Raw genomic sequence first — 14,195 nt, 5'->3', positions numbered from 1 at the left:
TACACTCAGGTATTTTATTCACATATTTTCCTCTTGCCTTGTCCCAAGGAAGACAAGATGGCTGAAACAGATTCCTGCACCTGAAATAACACTAAAAAACCTCTGTTGTGCCCAGAAACATGTGAGTGGAATGCAGGAAAAAGGGCTGGAGCAGGAGTTACCTGCTGCCAAGTCCAGTGGCTAGACAGGTTTTCTACATTACTGAGGTAATAAGACATGATGGGGTGTGCATGTCTGAGCTTTGGGGGTTTTCAGGGACTGTGACGCGATGCCAGAGAGAAATAACTTCAGCAGCTGCAATAATGTGCCTGTAGCACAGTGGTGCACACTGACACATGTCTCATTAAAATATAGATCACTGCATTGTGATGCAGGTGTAGTGCAGGAAAGAGAGGGGAGTTTTTTGGTTGTCCTTCACTTCATGATTTGTTCTGCTTGTGCTGGCCAGTGTTAAGTGTAGTGCTAAAGCACAACCTTAAAGCAAAATGATTTGTTGGAGGTTGTAAAACAAGAACATTTTCAGTCAAAATCACTGAATTAAGGGAGAGGAAGGTGCACTGTTTTGTAGATGAGAAACCATCTCAAATGCCACAGTAGCAAGCACATGGACAGAAAGCAGTGGGACTTAAAAGTGTTCTGAAATACCTGTTCAGTTCAGCTGTTCCAGACAAATTCTTTGTTCCTGTTCTTGCTGCTGCTGCCCCAGCACTCAGCAGCCAGGATGCAAACAGAGCTGTTAACACAACCAAATCTGAGTTTGTGTGTCAATAAAGAAATGTTTTCCAGTTCACCCTGGAATGAGAGCTGAATTTCCACCTTTCTTTGGTTGCCTTTTTCCTAATAACACTTCACAGCAAAAATGTAGGTGGAAGGAAAAGTCACTGTGACTGCATGGGGTTAGGAATGAGGGGCTCAGTGAGGTAAAAGTGACTCCAGACAGGGTCAAACCACAAACCAGGAGCCAAAGGAGAAGCAGATCTTGTGTTTCTCAGGAGCACTGTTAATTTCTGTATGAGAGATGGAGTGAATCAGGAATGAAAGGTCCTGTGCATTTGCTTTTAGAAGAGAGAATATCTCTTGCAAGTTTTAAAGGTGTGCCTTGCTCGTAAAGGTCTGTGCAGCCCCTCCAGTGAAAGGGATGATTTGCAGGACATTGTGGCATTACAGGGTCCCTTCTTCTATTGTGTGATGTTCTTGAGTAATAAAGCAGAGTTTCACTGTTTCACTGGCATTGAAACATGTGGAAAAATTTTTGCAAATGCTGTCTCCTGTGTTACAGATATTTACTCCTCTCTTGAGTTATTCTGCAGAACTCTGAAAGATACTTGGTTCATCTCAGAGTATTTCCTATGAGTTGTTTCTTTCAAAGTAAATGGGCCAATAACCAGAAAAGTCACTTTTTTTCACCAACACTTCACTGTGTAGATTTTTCCTTGTTCCTCTCTTTGTAGTTTTACCTGCCTTACAAGATTTATATGCTAAAATTAAATGGTGCTGCTTCAGTGTTGTGCTCTACAGAGACCTGTGTCACTTACCATTTTTAGTAGTTAGGAGCTGATGTGGCAGGATGCATTTAGGCTTTGTTTTCTGAGGCAGCTAAAAATAGAATTGTTTGATAATATTCCATTATTCACCATGATGCTACCCAAGGGGCTACGCAAAACTTAATTTTGTTTTTCAACTAAGTTGGACAATTGTCCATAAGCTGATAACCAATAAATTACTGGGTCATTGCAGTATCAGCAAATATAACTACTAAACATGAATTTGAAAAAGCAATGGTAACTTACAAAAAATATAAATAAATAAAAAAGTTCTATCAAAAGTTTGTGGGAGCTCACAAAGGTAATGCAGAAAAAGGCAATAACAAGTAAGCCACCCTTAAATCCATCAATACATTTTTCAGAGTGCAAACTGAATGCCTAGGACTGTCCCTGTGTCTGTTCTGTCAGTCTCCACCCTCCTTTTATTAGTCTTAGATAGACGATAAACAACAAGACTGACAGCTTTGTGTCCTTTGGCATTTTTGTGTCACCATCACAGAGTAAGAGGTTATTATGTCATCACTCAAGCCTGTCAGGTTTAGTTTAGTCTGCTGTTTGTCTTAACAATTGTTTTCCTCATTTTTTCCCCCCTCAGTTAATACACATACCCTGTATGGATTGTATATTTTTGATGTTACCAGAATCCATTTTTTCAGAGGAAAGGTGTTTTTAACTTCAACCATAGAAATGTCACCCTTTTTTTTTTTTTTTTCCTTTACACCAAAATAGAAATTAGAAAAAGCAGCATATTCTGCACTCCCTCAGTTCTGGTCTGTGCAGAATTTTTTCATAACTCACACATTCAAACATTATTTGTATTAATATTACAAGCAACAAGGACTCTTAGATTTTTACTTTCTTAAGGCTTTTTTTAGGAAAGTTCATTATGTATAACTGTTGTGGAGTCTCTGTAAGTTTTCAGCACTGCAAGTTGATAACCAGTGCTCAGTACCCACCTTTAATTATATAATTTATGGGTGACATAAAAGAGAATCTTAGCTGGGGTTTGTTTTTTGAAAACATTGAAATAAGTGTGAAGGGAGATTAGAGAGTCAATACTTGGCTCTTGTTAATGTTTTGTAGCATGTGGAAAGTACTGTTTTCCATCACAAGGGAAGCCACAGGCTGCTCTCACAAAAAAGGCAGAAGTGCCCATAGGAAGTACCTGCCTCAGGTTACACATTCCATCTCTCTGAGAAATGTCTGCAAAGAGCAAGAAAAATCAGGAGCAGACTCTCTAAAGGCAGCAAGCTGAAGAAGAAGGCAGATAAACCAAGCATTATGAAGTTCTAATGAGAGGGAATAAAACCTGGACCAGCAACTTCAACCTAAAGGATTCTGTTCAATGCTTCTTGTGATTCTCCTCTTTTCTCTAAAAGTGAGCCAGGTCAGGTCTTGCTCATGCTGAAACAAAGACAAAGAGTAGAGGCTCAGTCTAGCTGGTAACCACAGAGCTGCATCAGTCAATGAAAAGGGATGGGAGGGAAAGGACAAATTTTTAGTCACAGTCCCTAATGCAAGCCAGTTATAAGACCTTTTGTCCACCAATCTTCTCAGAGAATATTGTAACCATATGGGCCTTGTACTTTCCTAATGGATTTTGGTCACACCTTTATGAACCAAAGCTATGCCACTGCAAATATTCACAGTAGGAAGCAGAAAAAAAATTGAGCTTGCAGGTAGGACACACAAGAAAACGTTTAAATCTTTCCTTTAATTACTATGTATTTATATTTATATGTGAAATGTCTGCATTCACATAAAGTAGGACAATGTCAAAGGAGGTTTTAAATGACTGATGTCCCAAAGTCCAGCAGTGATGGCATGCAAACAGATGGTCAAGGGAGGTGGAAATTCTGGGATTTCTGTCTAGCCAGGCCCTTGTGTCACGGTGTACAGGCATGCTGGGACAATCACAGTTTGCCAGAGGAGATCCAGCAAGTAATTCTGGGGACATATGGTGGGTGAGCTGCTGGGTGAAATCAGTGGAACAATACTTTATTTGGGAGTTTCCCTGATGCAGAAACAGGATCTATCCTGCACTCCCAATGCAGTTAAATGACCCAGGAGCATTCAGGCAGTTGCCTGGAGGTGTTGGTACCTTCTGAGAGACTTGAGCTCAGCAACTCAGCCAGGTACTTGTCATTGCATAATTGAAGAATTTCAGCAGTGCCCAAAGGTTTTCCTTAGGCACAAGGACTCATGTTTCTGATATTTGCTGTAGGGGTTTTTTTTTTTGTGTTAAGTTCATCCCCAGCTAGAGCTAGGTGCCATTCCTTAATAAATTACCAGAAGTATCAGAGCCCAAATAGGGTCTCAGAGTGCCAGTGAGCCTCCTAGGTATTGTAGTGGCTTTTTGACATGCCTGTCTCTGCTGTCAAATTTATTCCAGTAGAGATCACCTTACAAGATGATACTTGATTTACATTACCTGATTTGTTCTGTAATGGGGGAGATCAGAGTCGAGTCCTTGATTTCATTTTCACAGGGAACAATGTATCTTTAATTTTAAAATGGATGATCAGCGCCTACATTCAGAGAAGTTGGCTCCCACAATCCCCATTGTAATCATCATTCCCATCCTACTTTGTCTCTTGCAGTCAGAATTGTTTCATCTTGCCTCGTTTGGAGTGTCTGTCTTGGATCTAGATAGACACACCTGGGCCAGATCCTCAAGTAGTCCCACAGTCTTTCCCCCTCCCTTTCCTTCCCTCTGAATTTAAGCAGTCTCCAAGGTCCCTTATCCTCTAAAGTGCTCTTGGGGGACACAAAGGTGTTTTATACCCCTTTTTTTCCTTTAATCCACTTATTGTTTTTGTCTGCTGGCAGAATTAGGAAAACAGATTTGCACATGAGGATAAAATTTTGGCTTCATCCCCTGGAGATGAACCTGGTTGCAGACTCTAATAATTATTGGTGCAAAGCTCATGATGGAGATTTTACAGTAGGAAGCTCCCTGTGGTCTCCTATACAACTTTACACTACCTTTGAGTTAGTGTTAATCCATATGGCTCCAATTACCCTTCACCTGACTGTAGAGTTAAACTACTGCTATTCTAAAGTTTGTAGGGTTGTAATTTTCTGTGCAACAACAGTCTGATAATTTTTATTTTATTTTATTTTTTCTTTATATTTTGTTTTATTTTATTTCATTTTTCTTGTGGCATTGGTGGTGGATTTTTTTTATTCTAATCTATCACTGTTTGGTGATACTTTCTAGGATTCAACTAGACAACATTTAATCTGCAAAGGAATTTAAGAGACACTAGATTTAAATTTAATTTAAAATTTAAGAGACACTAGAGAAATTAGCTCTGAGCATTTTTCTACAAAGTTGTTGTTTGGGGATTCTTTTTCTGTTTATTTTTTTTTAAAAATTCAGATTTTCAAGCAAGGTTTTAGTAAGTTCTTGGACCTCTTGGAAATAAAAATAATACATTATGACTCTTGTCTATTCAAGCACAGAGGGTTCAAAAATGTATTCAGTAAGTTAGCATGTGAAGATCTAAGTTGCCAGAGCTTCCAAAACTCAGTGGGGGTTGTTTTTCTATCCATGGTGCTATAATTCAATGTTGATGCAGAAGTTTTCTTGGGAGGCTCAAGCTTGTGCTGTCCTAAAAATGGCAAAAGCAGCTCAGACCAGATGACAACCCCATAACAGAATCCTGGAGCATGTGAGAGCTCACCTGTGTGTACTCAGACAAATATCAGGGTCCCTTCTCTTCACCTTCTCACTTTCTGTTGTTCTATCTGGAAAGATTTTCACTGATTTAAAAATTCTTTTTTTATTCTGGGAAAAGACATGTCTGTGGGAGGGTCTGCCCAGAACAGCACTCGGTTCCAGAGGTGATCAAATTAATCTGTCAACATTTTCCCTGTACCAGATAAGACATATTTCTATGGATGGATAGTCTTCAAACAGTTTTCGTTATTACAGTTCAGCAGAGCACTCTGCAGGGTATCAGTTTTTAACTATACAAAAACCATTTAAAAGCCAAGAAGGTGGAGAGTGATTCCTGAGAACTTTTTGTTTGTTTTATTTTGCTGTAGTATTGTGGTGCAGGTAAAAGCTTTATGAATCAGAGAATCCTTGAATAGCTGAGGCTGGAAGGAACCTCTGGAGATCATCAGGGCACTCCAGCTGCCCTGCTCAAGCGGGATCAGCCAGGACAGGTTATCCCAGATGTGTCCAGTCTGATTTGAGCAGGTAAAGCTGGAGAATTTACAACTTTTTTAGATCCTGTGCAGTAAAATACAGTACCACAGCTCTTTCTGTGATTAGGTTTTAAATTCCTGGAGGACTGCCTCCAATGCTGGAGCCCTCCCAGTGAGGAGGAAGCAGCAGCACAAACCCAGAGTGAGGAAGTGACCACAGCCCCCATTCTGTGTCCCTCTGGACTGCTGGGAGAGAGGAGTTAAGAGAATATTGGGAGTAAAACTAAGCCTGGAAAGGAGGGAGGGTTGGAAGATAGATGTTTTAATATTTGATTTTATTTCTCACTCTGATTTGATTGGTAATAAATTAATTTTGCCAAGTCTTTAAGTTTTGCCCATGACAATAACTGTTGGGTAATGTCTCCCTGTCCTTATCCTCACCCTTTCATTACATTTTCTCCTCTGTCCAGTTGAGGAGGGGAGTGATAGAGCAGCTTTGGTGGGCACCTGGCACTCAGGCCAACCCACCAAAATGATTGAATTTGCTGTCCCTTGCCTTTATGGCCCCATTCCAGCATGACCCTGGCTCATGCCAGGAAAAGCTAAAGAGGATTAATCTTTGTGAATATCTACCAAAGGGTTTTTTAGCTGGCACTTCAGGATTGGTCACATTTCTGAATTTTGTGATGTGCAGGTTCTTTACCCCAAAAATATCCAGAATTAAAAGAACCCATTGGAAAGGGCCTTTGGAGTAGATGCAGTCCAGCTTGGTTCCCTGTGTTAGAGCAGCTTCCTATGAAAATTAGAGGTCTAGATCTGCTGCCAGTTCGTTTTGTTTTATTTTGAAATTTGGATGAACTTCTGGACTCTCTGCTTCTTCATGCTAAACAATCCCAAGTCTCTTAGCCTCAACTTGTATGAGAGATGTTCCAGTCCTTTAATTATCTGTTTTTGACGCCATTACTCAGTAACAGGTTCTTTCACAGCACATGTACATCTGGAAAACTAAGACAAATCCCACAAAAGAGGGAGCATCTGTGGTGGAGAGACAGATTGTCTGCTGCTTGGCTGAATGAGAGGCATCATGAAACTTTAAGGGCTCTATCATGAAAGATGTTGCAGCCATCAAAGAGCTTTTCTGAGAATCCTCCCTGGAATTGCACTAGACTCATCTTGGATCTCTCCTGACACTTTGTTCCATATTTCAGTGCCCTCCATAGTGAGGTGTGCAAGTCATCCCTAACAGCACTAATATCTTCACTATTGATTTGTACATTAGGTTTTGACTCTTCATTGGTACCAGGATCAATTGCTGGGTTTACTGCAGATACATTCATCAATCGTTGATGATTTCTTGGCTGTTTTGTCCAGGTTCTGTAATATTTTCAAGGCAGTGACCTGTTCTTAATTGGCCTCTGGAGGAAGCTCACTTGCTCCAGTGGCTGCAGCAGGAGTTTAGGGAGTCTGCCTGCTTAATGTAGTTAGGAAGAAAGAGTATTCCTGTGTTGGCATCTGTAGCCAATGTGGCCATCTGCTACAGGAAGGATGGTGTTCATTTCTGTATCTCTGTCATCAAGAAGTGCAGAGGAACAGAGGCATCTTATAGATATTCTCAGGTAGAGAAAAATCTCTTACAGAACATCAGAAAATGAGAAAGTCTCTCCATATTCTGCTGAAATAATATGTTTGAACAGCACTGCACTCTTTAGAAATTAGAAGACTGACTTTTCAAGGAATATGAAACAGTACCATAAACATGACTCTACCATGAGTACCACTCATTCATGCCACTAAAAACACTTCCAGTGTCATGGGATCATGAAGCTTGGCTAGTGAATGGGCAGAACTGTAATGTCACCATCTGCAGGGTCAGAGAAATGCAGTTCTTCAGCTTCCTTGTGCAGACACACTCCAAGATGTGCTGCATTTGGGCAGCCTGAGCAGAACCTGGTTGTGCAGCCATGCTACAAGTGTGAAATCTGGCTGAGTTATTCTGTGCTCCCTGTCCTTTAGGACTCCTTTCATTCAAAGCTGACTAAAGCCAGTGCATGAAGGTCACCAGCAGTGATTGTAAAGAGCTTTCTTGACAAGGAAGAAGAGTATTGTACAACTGATGCTCTTTAAAATACATAGATGGCCTTGGTGGAGCTCTGTGCTGTTTGGCCAGACAGTTTTTAATACCTACATAAGCTTAACTCTGCCTTAGTCAGGAATCTTTAAGTACTGCTAACACAATGATTAGTATCTACATAGCAGCATGAGGAAAAAATTACCTGGTCTGATCTTTGCAGAAGAACAAACTTGGAAATCTGTGTGACTTTGTTTCGGCTTGCAAGAGAATTAGTATTTATTTCTCTCTTCTACTTCAATAAAGTCATTATCTAACATTTCTCACTCACAGTGAAGTCCCATTTAACCTGAAACATAGTGTTTTGTCTTTTCAGTATTACCCTAAATATTATAGAAAGAAAAAATTCTAATTTCTGTTAGTCTTTCCTTAGGTGCATATGAACTTATTATAGCTGTCCATTGTATTATTTTCATTTTCTTAGTATTATTTTTGCAGCAGTAGTCCATCAGTAGAGTTTCAGAAATTCTCTTCCCAACTGAGAGACTGCTTCTGTCTGTAATTTACAATATATGGCACAGTGTGGAGTATGCTATTTTGGAATGTTGTAGCATTTTCTTTAACTATAATTGCAAGGATCAGTACAACCCAGAATAGGATTCATCTTTTTGGAGTGATGCTGCATTTGAACATATAGTTAAATAATTTCCTCTAAACATATAGTTAAATAATTTCCTCTATAATCCTTAGGGCTCCTTTCCTGCGTTACTGTTTTCAAAACAATCATCTCCAACTTGGTACATAAGACTAACGATTACTTTTATCCATTGAATTTCATTTATTTTAAATTATGTCCATCTCTAACCTTGCCAGATCATTTTGCAATTTTAATTTTTGCAGCTGTATATTTGAGAAGTATGGTTTTAAAATATTTTCTAGGCAACTGTGCCGTGGCTCATGTCCAGTTGCATTAGGATAACAGGAGATCTTGTAATTCCCTGTTGAAGAAGGAACCAGATGAACAGACCTTGTAATATAGTGTTTCATCCATACTAAGGTGATTTTTGTTTTATTATTTGGAGGTATAGTGAAATATTATTCCAACACAGTAAAACAGTAAAGCATCTTCATAGTCCAAAGCCTGCATGCTTTGCAAAGATTTGAAACTTAAATTTCTTATGGGAAAGAGAGTCAGGCCTCAGACCTTCTCAGACAATAAATATCCTCCTTATGGTTCTCAAAAGACAAGAAGAAAATAAGTTCACTTCTTCTTTAATACAAGAAACAGGCATTATAAACACCCCAGAAGGCAAATTTTTCCTCTCTTTTTGCATATTGCCACATTTCTTGAGTGCTCTGAAAAAGAAAGAAGCCAATATAGAACATGATTGTGAAAGAAAAGGTAGCTCAGTGCAGAAAATCTGCCATGCAGGAGAGTTTTCTTTATTCCATCCATGAAGGGCATGTAGTCATCCTGGCCTTCATTTGTCACTTGGCAACGAGTGGTGAAACCTCAGCTCGGCAGCTGTGTTCAAGATCATAAGTCACTGTAAGTCACTTTAAACTCTTTTCATTTTATCCAGACTGCAGGAAAAGGAGAATTGTTGTTTCACTGAAAAAAATTACCTTTCTGTTTGGGTTTTCCTCATAAGCATCTAAGGCTGTACACCCTGATAAATAATAGATAAGGTTGTACAGACAGGTTCTGAGTCCCCAGTGCTTTGGCCTTTTCAAGGCAAGTGCAGAATAGATGCCTCTCTCAGTGAGGCTGTCAGCACCTCTCCTGATGAAGGGAATTTGCTGCATGTCTTTGGCAGATGCATTATGCAACATGCAAAAATTCTGAAAAATTTAAAAAGGAGGAAGCAGCTTGCTCTTGAACATTGTTCTCTAAATAAGCTAATCAAAAATTTCAGCAGTGTATCTCCACTGAAAACAATCTAGTCTTGTCTTATTAAACTGCAAGCCACAGCATAAGGTAGAAGGCTAGATGATTAGAGGTGGAAGAAGTATATTTCTATTAACCCCATTGTTTCTTCCTTTTGATCACCAAATACTTTAGAAATGCACTGGAATGAAAATAAAATCTATCCCCAAGAATTGCTACATAGATCTTCCATTTCTAGACCCTTACTTTTAAGCTAAGTGATGCCCTGCATTTATTAAATACATTAATGGGTTTCAAAATTCAGTGATATTGAAATATTCTCAGCATCCAGGTGACTGAAAACTGTGAAAGGCAGTGTTTGGAATGTCTGTTTGAATTCACCTGTGTTCCTAATCACTTTCCTAATGGGGGAAAAGCCATCATGTATCAGCAAACTGGTCAGACTGTTCCACAGCTTTTTAGCCGAAGATCCCTCCACGGCATTACAACATTGTGTGATTTCTGCTGATTTTACTTATAAATGACCTTTATAACCTTTAAAGGACACCAGTGGTACATATGTTAGCCAGTTTGATAGGTTTCATAGAAATCCCTATTTCTTTTCCCTCTACATTAGTATTACCTGTGAAAGGACTACAAAAAAAAAAGTGATAGTTTCACAAATGCAGTGCTGTGGACAGGTAAGCATTGCCTCCACTGAGGGGTAAGAACAGCCTCAGCACATAGAGAAGTAGAAATAGAAAACATGGGATTACTAAATATTCACACTGCCACTCTTGTGTACTTGAATGAAAGTAATCAACTTGCATGACTGGAAATCAAAGAGGAAGGAAATGGATTTTCTTTCCACGTGAAAAACAACTGAGAAGTTTTTAAATCTTAGGACTTCAGATACCATGCAAGTAGATAGTTAGACATGAGTAGAATAACTGTGTATCAGTGTTTCTTTTAAAGGAAATGTGAATGTTTTGGAAAGAAATATGCATGTTTAGAAGACACAGAATAGCAATATTAGTTTGGTTTGTTCCATTTATTCCTGTTCTGTCTCTCTTTTTTCTTGCTCTGTTGGTGGTTGTTGATGCACAACCATAAGCAAATTCTGTAGATCATCCTATGGGGACCTTGCTATGTTGAATTGATTAGGAGCAAAGAAAAAGGGGCTTCTCAAGTATATCCAAAACCACAACATAAATCCCTTTAAATCTGTTTCAGATTATGGTACTGCTTTCAGAAAGTTGGAATCTGAAAATCAGAGGGGTTGTTTCATTTCATAAGTAATAGAATTCAGGGAGTTTAGCGTGACCTGTAGAGTATCAAAATCCTTCTGGTTCCAACTAATGGTTGTGTTATTCCCGTGAGAGAGTGAAGAGCTCCAACATAAGGAAGAAAATTTTGTTGAGTGAATCCCAGGATGGCAGCATATGTCAAGTTAGTATTCTCAAAATATCAGTAAATTTCTCTAGAGAATTTGGGGATTTTGTTGTTTGTTTATTCCCCCATTCTTCAAATATATGACTCAAAATACTACAAAAATGTGGTCATTTTAGATGAAATGGCATTAGAGATGCTGCTGTGTGGCTACTACATCTAACAGGTCCAACTGCATTTCCTTCACAGTGTGAAATGTGGATATTTTTTTCCCATTTTTGAAAATTTCTAGGGTTCTTTTTTCTTTCCATTATAATTCCTGTTGCAGGATTTCTCTATGATAACATATGATTTTTTTTTTTTTTAAATAAAGTACAGCTTTTTTAATTGTGAACAGGGAGGCCAGTTTGTTGTGATGGTCATCAGTCTCAATAATTACTAATTAATGAAGTTGAAATACATGACTGTATCTCTTACTTGTAATTACCTCAACTGTACAAATTATCAAGGTTGCTTGTTTCTGTGTCAGAGAACATTCTGAAAGGAAATCTTTTCCACAGGAAAAGAGAATGACAGGTAAAATAAATGAAGTGTGTCTGCTTAGGAACAAGTGTTTTATGCATAATTATTCCATGCCTTGCAAATTAACTACATCATATGTGCCTGGGAATTACAAAAAACTGAAATAATGTACCTAGGGCATATTGGAATTTAGTATGTAATTATATTTCTTGTTACATTTTGTAATTTTCAAACGGCTTGCAACATGAGAATCCAGCAAAGTGCTGCCAGTGCTGGTATTCTCTGTTACTGCTTTTGGCATACATGTATTTCCCAGAAGTCAAATAAATATTCTGTTTATTTACCCTTTTTCTGGTATCTCTATAGGTGTGCAAACTATGGCAGGGTAATGATTCAGCAATGTAGGATAAAATCCCTGGGCAGAGGCCAGAAGAGTGTTTGCTTATTGTGGCTGGCAAGGTGACATCTCAGTTCTGTTTGGAATGTGTCCATTGCACACAACCTCAGTCCCTTTGATGTGCCTTGAAGAAGTTCATGGCTTGTCTTTATGTTAGGCCTGCTTAAGTTACCACCTTTTAGTCCTCAGACTCTGCAGAAAAAACTGAGCTTTAGCAGTCCTACCCTGAAATAATCAGCAAATTCAGCTGAAGTTTTCTGGTAAGAACAAACCTAAATGGCAGTCTTGGATGAAGACAAGTTCAAGTGATGTTTTTGCTGAATCTTCACTGTATTATTTGGTGTAAATCTAACTTGGGCAGAAACATCTAGGTTTAGCAGCAAAAGAACCACAGTGTAACTTTTTATTTATTTTTGTCACTGGAAAGAGAAAAACTAGACAAATCTAAGAGTCTCTTTGGAGACTTTAGAAAGAGGTGAGAGAGAAGAGCATTAGGGACTTGAGCACCTTTGTTCTTCTCACGAATGCAAGTGTAACTGTCTTGAAAAATATCATGGTCCCGTTTTACTTTTGACTTTTAGAGGTTTGCTGTAAAAACAACTCACTGAAGTTTCATACACTACCAGGCCATTTCAATCTAGAGCTATACAGCTAAACTTCCTGAGTTAGAGGCATTTTATTGTTTGCTTAGGAGAATTACAGCATTTGCTCACTTATAATATTAATATTTCTTTGCTATGGAAGTATATGTAGATTCCTGAAGCAACTTTACTGCAGAAAAATGCGAATGTTTTGTGAGTTTTTCAATAGAAAATGGGGGTTAATCTAAGTACAGGTTAAAGCATTACCTAAAGTGACACTTTGAATTTAAGTGAATCTTCATGCTCCTTCTTCCTTGTGGCTTTCACACAAACAGAAGAGATCATATTTTTATTCATAATCAAAAAAAGGAAAGCCACTTTACTCAATCGCCTCAAATTGTTAAATGTACTGCATATGTATGTATAAGTGGAACTTTCAGTCTGTTTGAAATAAGAAATAATTATTTACAGAATTTGAGAAATCTGATATTCCAGCTAAATATTAGTAGTAATGGACATAAGAAAAATCTGTAGGCAAACTATGCAGGGCCAGATACAGGACTCTCAAAATGTGTAAATACATGAAAAACAGTCTGGTTTTGGGAAGGATTTATTTTAGGCACTGAACAAAGCTGGGAAGGGGCAGAAATCAAAGTCATTGTTGGTATTTTTAGAGGATGGCCAGTGGTAACTCAAGTCTTGCAGTTTCTAGGTTTATGTATGTTACAAATCACACAGTACACCGCTCAAAATCTTGCTCAACTCTGCTACTTTATTCCACAGAGAGAACAAACTGCTCTGTGTTGGTTCTGGGATTTTTTTTTCTCTTATCTTATATTTACATATATATACATACATATATATATGTATATATGTAAACAAGGGGACAGGTCTGCTGGAGCAGCTGCCTCAAAGCCTTTATTCCATCTCAGCCATCACCCTCATTTTACAGAACCAAGCAAGGGAGATGGAAACAGTTTCACCCTGTTGCTCTGAATTTCATGGTCTCTTAAAAGTTTTTTAGCCAATAAGATAATACTAAAAGCTGAAAAGCATTTGCTCTAGCCAATTAGTATACTTACAGGTACCTCCTGCTTCTAACAATGCTTACTGTAATGGTTTAAAACAATAGATAAAGCTTCATTATTAAGCTTGCATAATTCTATTATCTTGCTTGATGTATTTTCACATATTCAACATATTTACACTGTCATACAGTAACTTGAGATTAGCAGCCAATTGCATAATTCTGTGAACTCTCTGTTTTCTTTTCCTACAACTCTTTCTTGAACAACAAAAGCTTCTTCGATGGTTTTGTCCATCATCTGTCACACACAGATTTGCTTTCCCCCAGCTTTCTGAGAGTCTTGTACCTTTTCTATTTCTGCACAGACAGCTGTGTCCACACACTCTGGTGTGGTTTCTCTAGGAACCTCTTGTACAACACTCTTTGTTAACCTCAATCCACCTTAACATAGATTTTTTGTTGTTGTTTTTCAGCTCTGAGGGACAACAGAATCGAGCTGGTGCGAGCGTCGTGGCACGAGCTGAGCATCAGCGTCAGCGATGTGTCCCTGTCAGATGAAGGGCAGTACACCTGCTCCTTGTTCACCATGCCTGTCAAAACCTCCAAGGCTTTCCTCACCGTCCTGGGTAAGCACTAACAGCTGAG

The 14,195-nt window shown here is 38.7% G+C and overlaps 1 protein-coding gene across 3 annotated transcripts in view; it reads left to right on the top strand.

Moving 5' to 3' along the window:
- CADM2 (cell adhesion molecule 2) overlaps positions 1-14,195 on the top strand; it is a 558,258-nt gene that overhangs the window by 428,010 nt on the left and 116,053 nt on the right. For all 3 annotated transcript variants that reach the window (XM_033051285.1, XM_033051286.1, XM_033051284.1), the window contains one exon: positions 14,024-14,176. In XM_033051285.1, coding sequence (XP_032907176.1) covers positions 14,024-14,176 — 153 coding nt within the window. The remainder of the gene's footprint in view (positions 1-14,023; positions 14,177-14,195) is intronic.

This window comes from Catharus ustulatus, chromosome 2 (genome assembly GCF_009819885.2).
Source record: "Catharus ustulatus isolate bCatUst1 chromosome 2, bCatUst1.pri.v2, whole genome shotgun sequence".
Lineage (NCBI taxonomy): Eukaryota > Metazoa > Chordata > Aves > Passeriformes > Turdidae > Catharus > Catharus ustulatus.
This window is presented reverse-complemented; position numbering and strand designations above follow the sequence as displayed.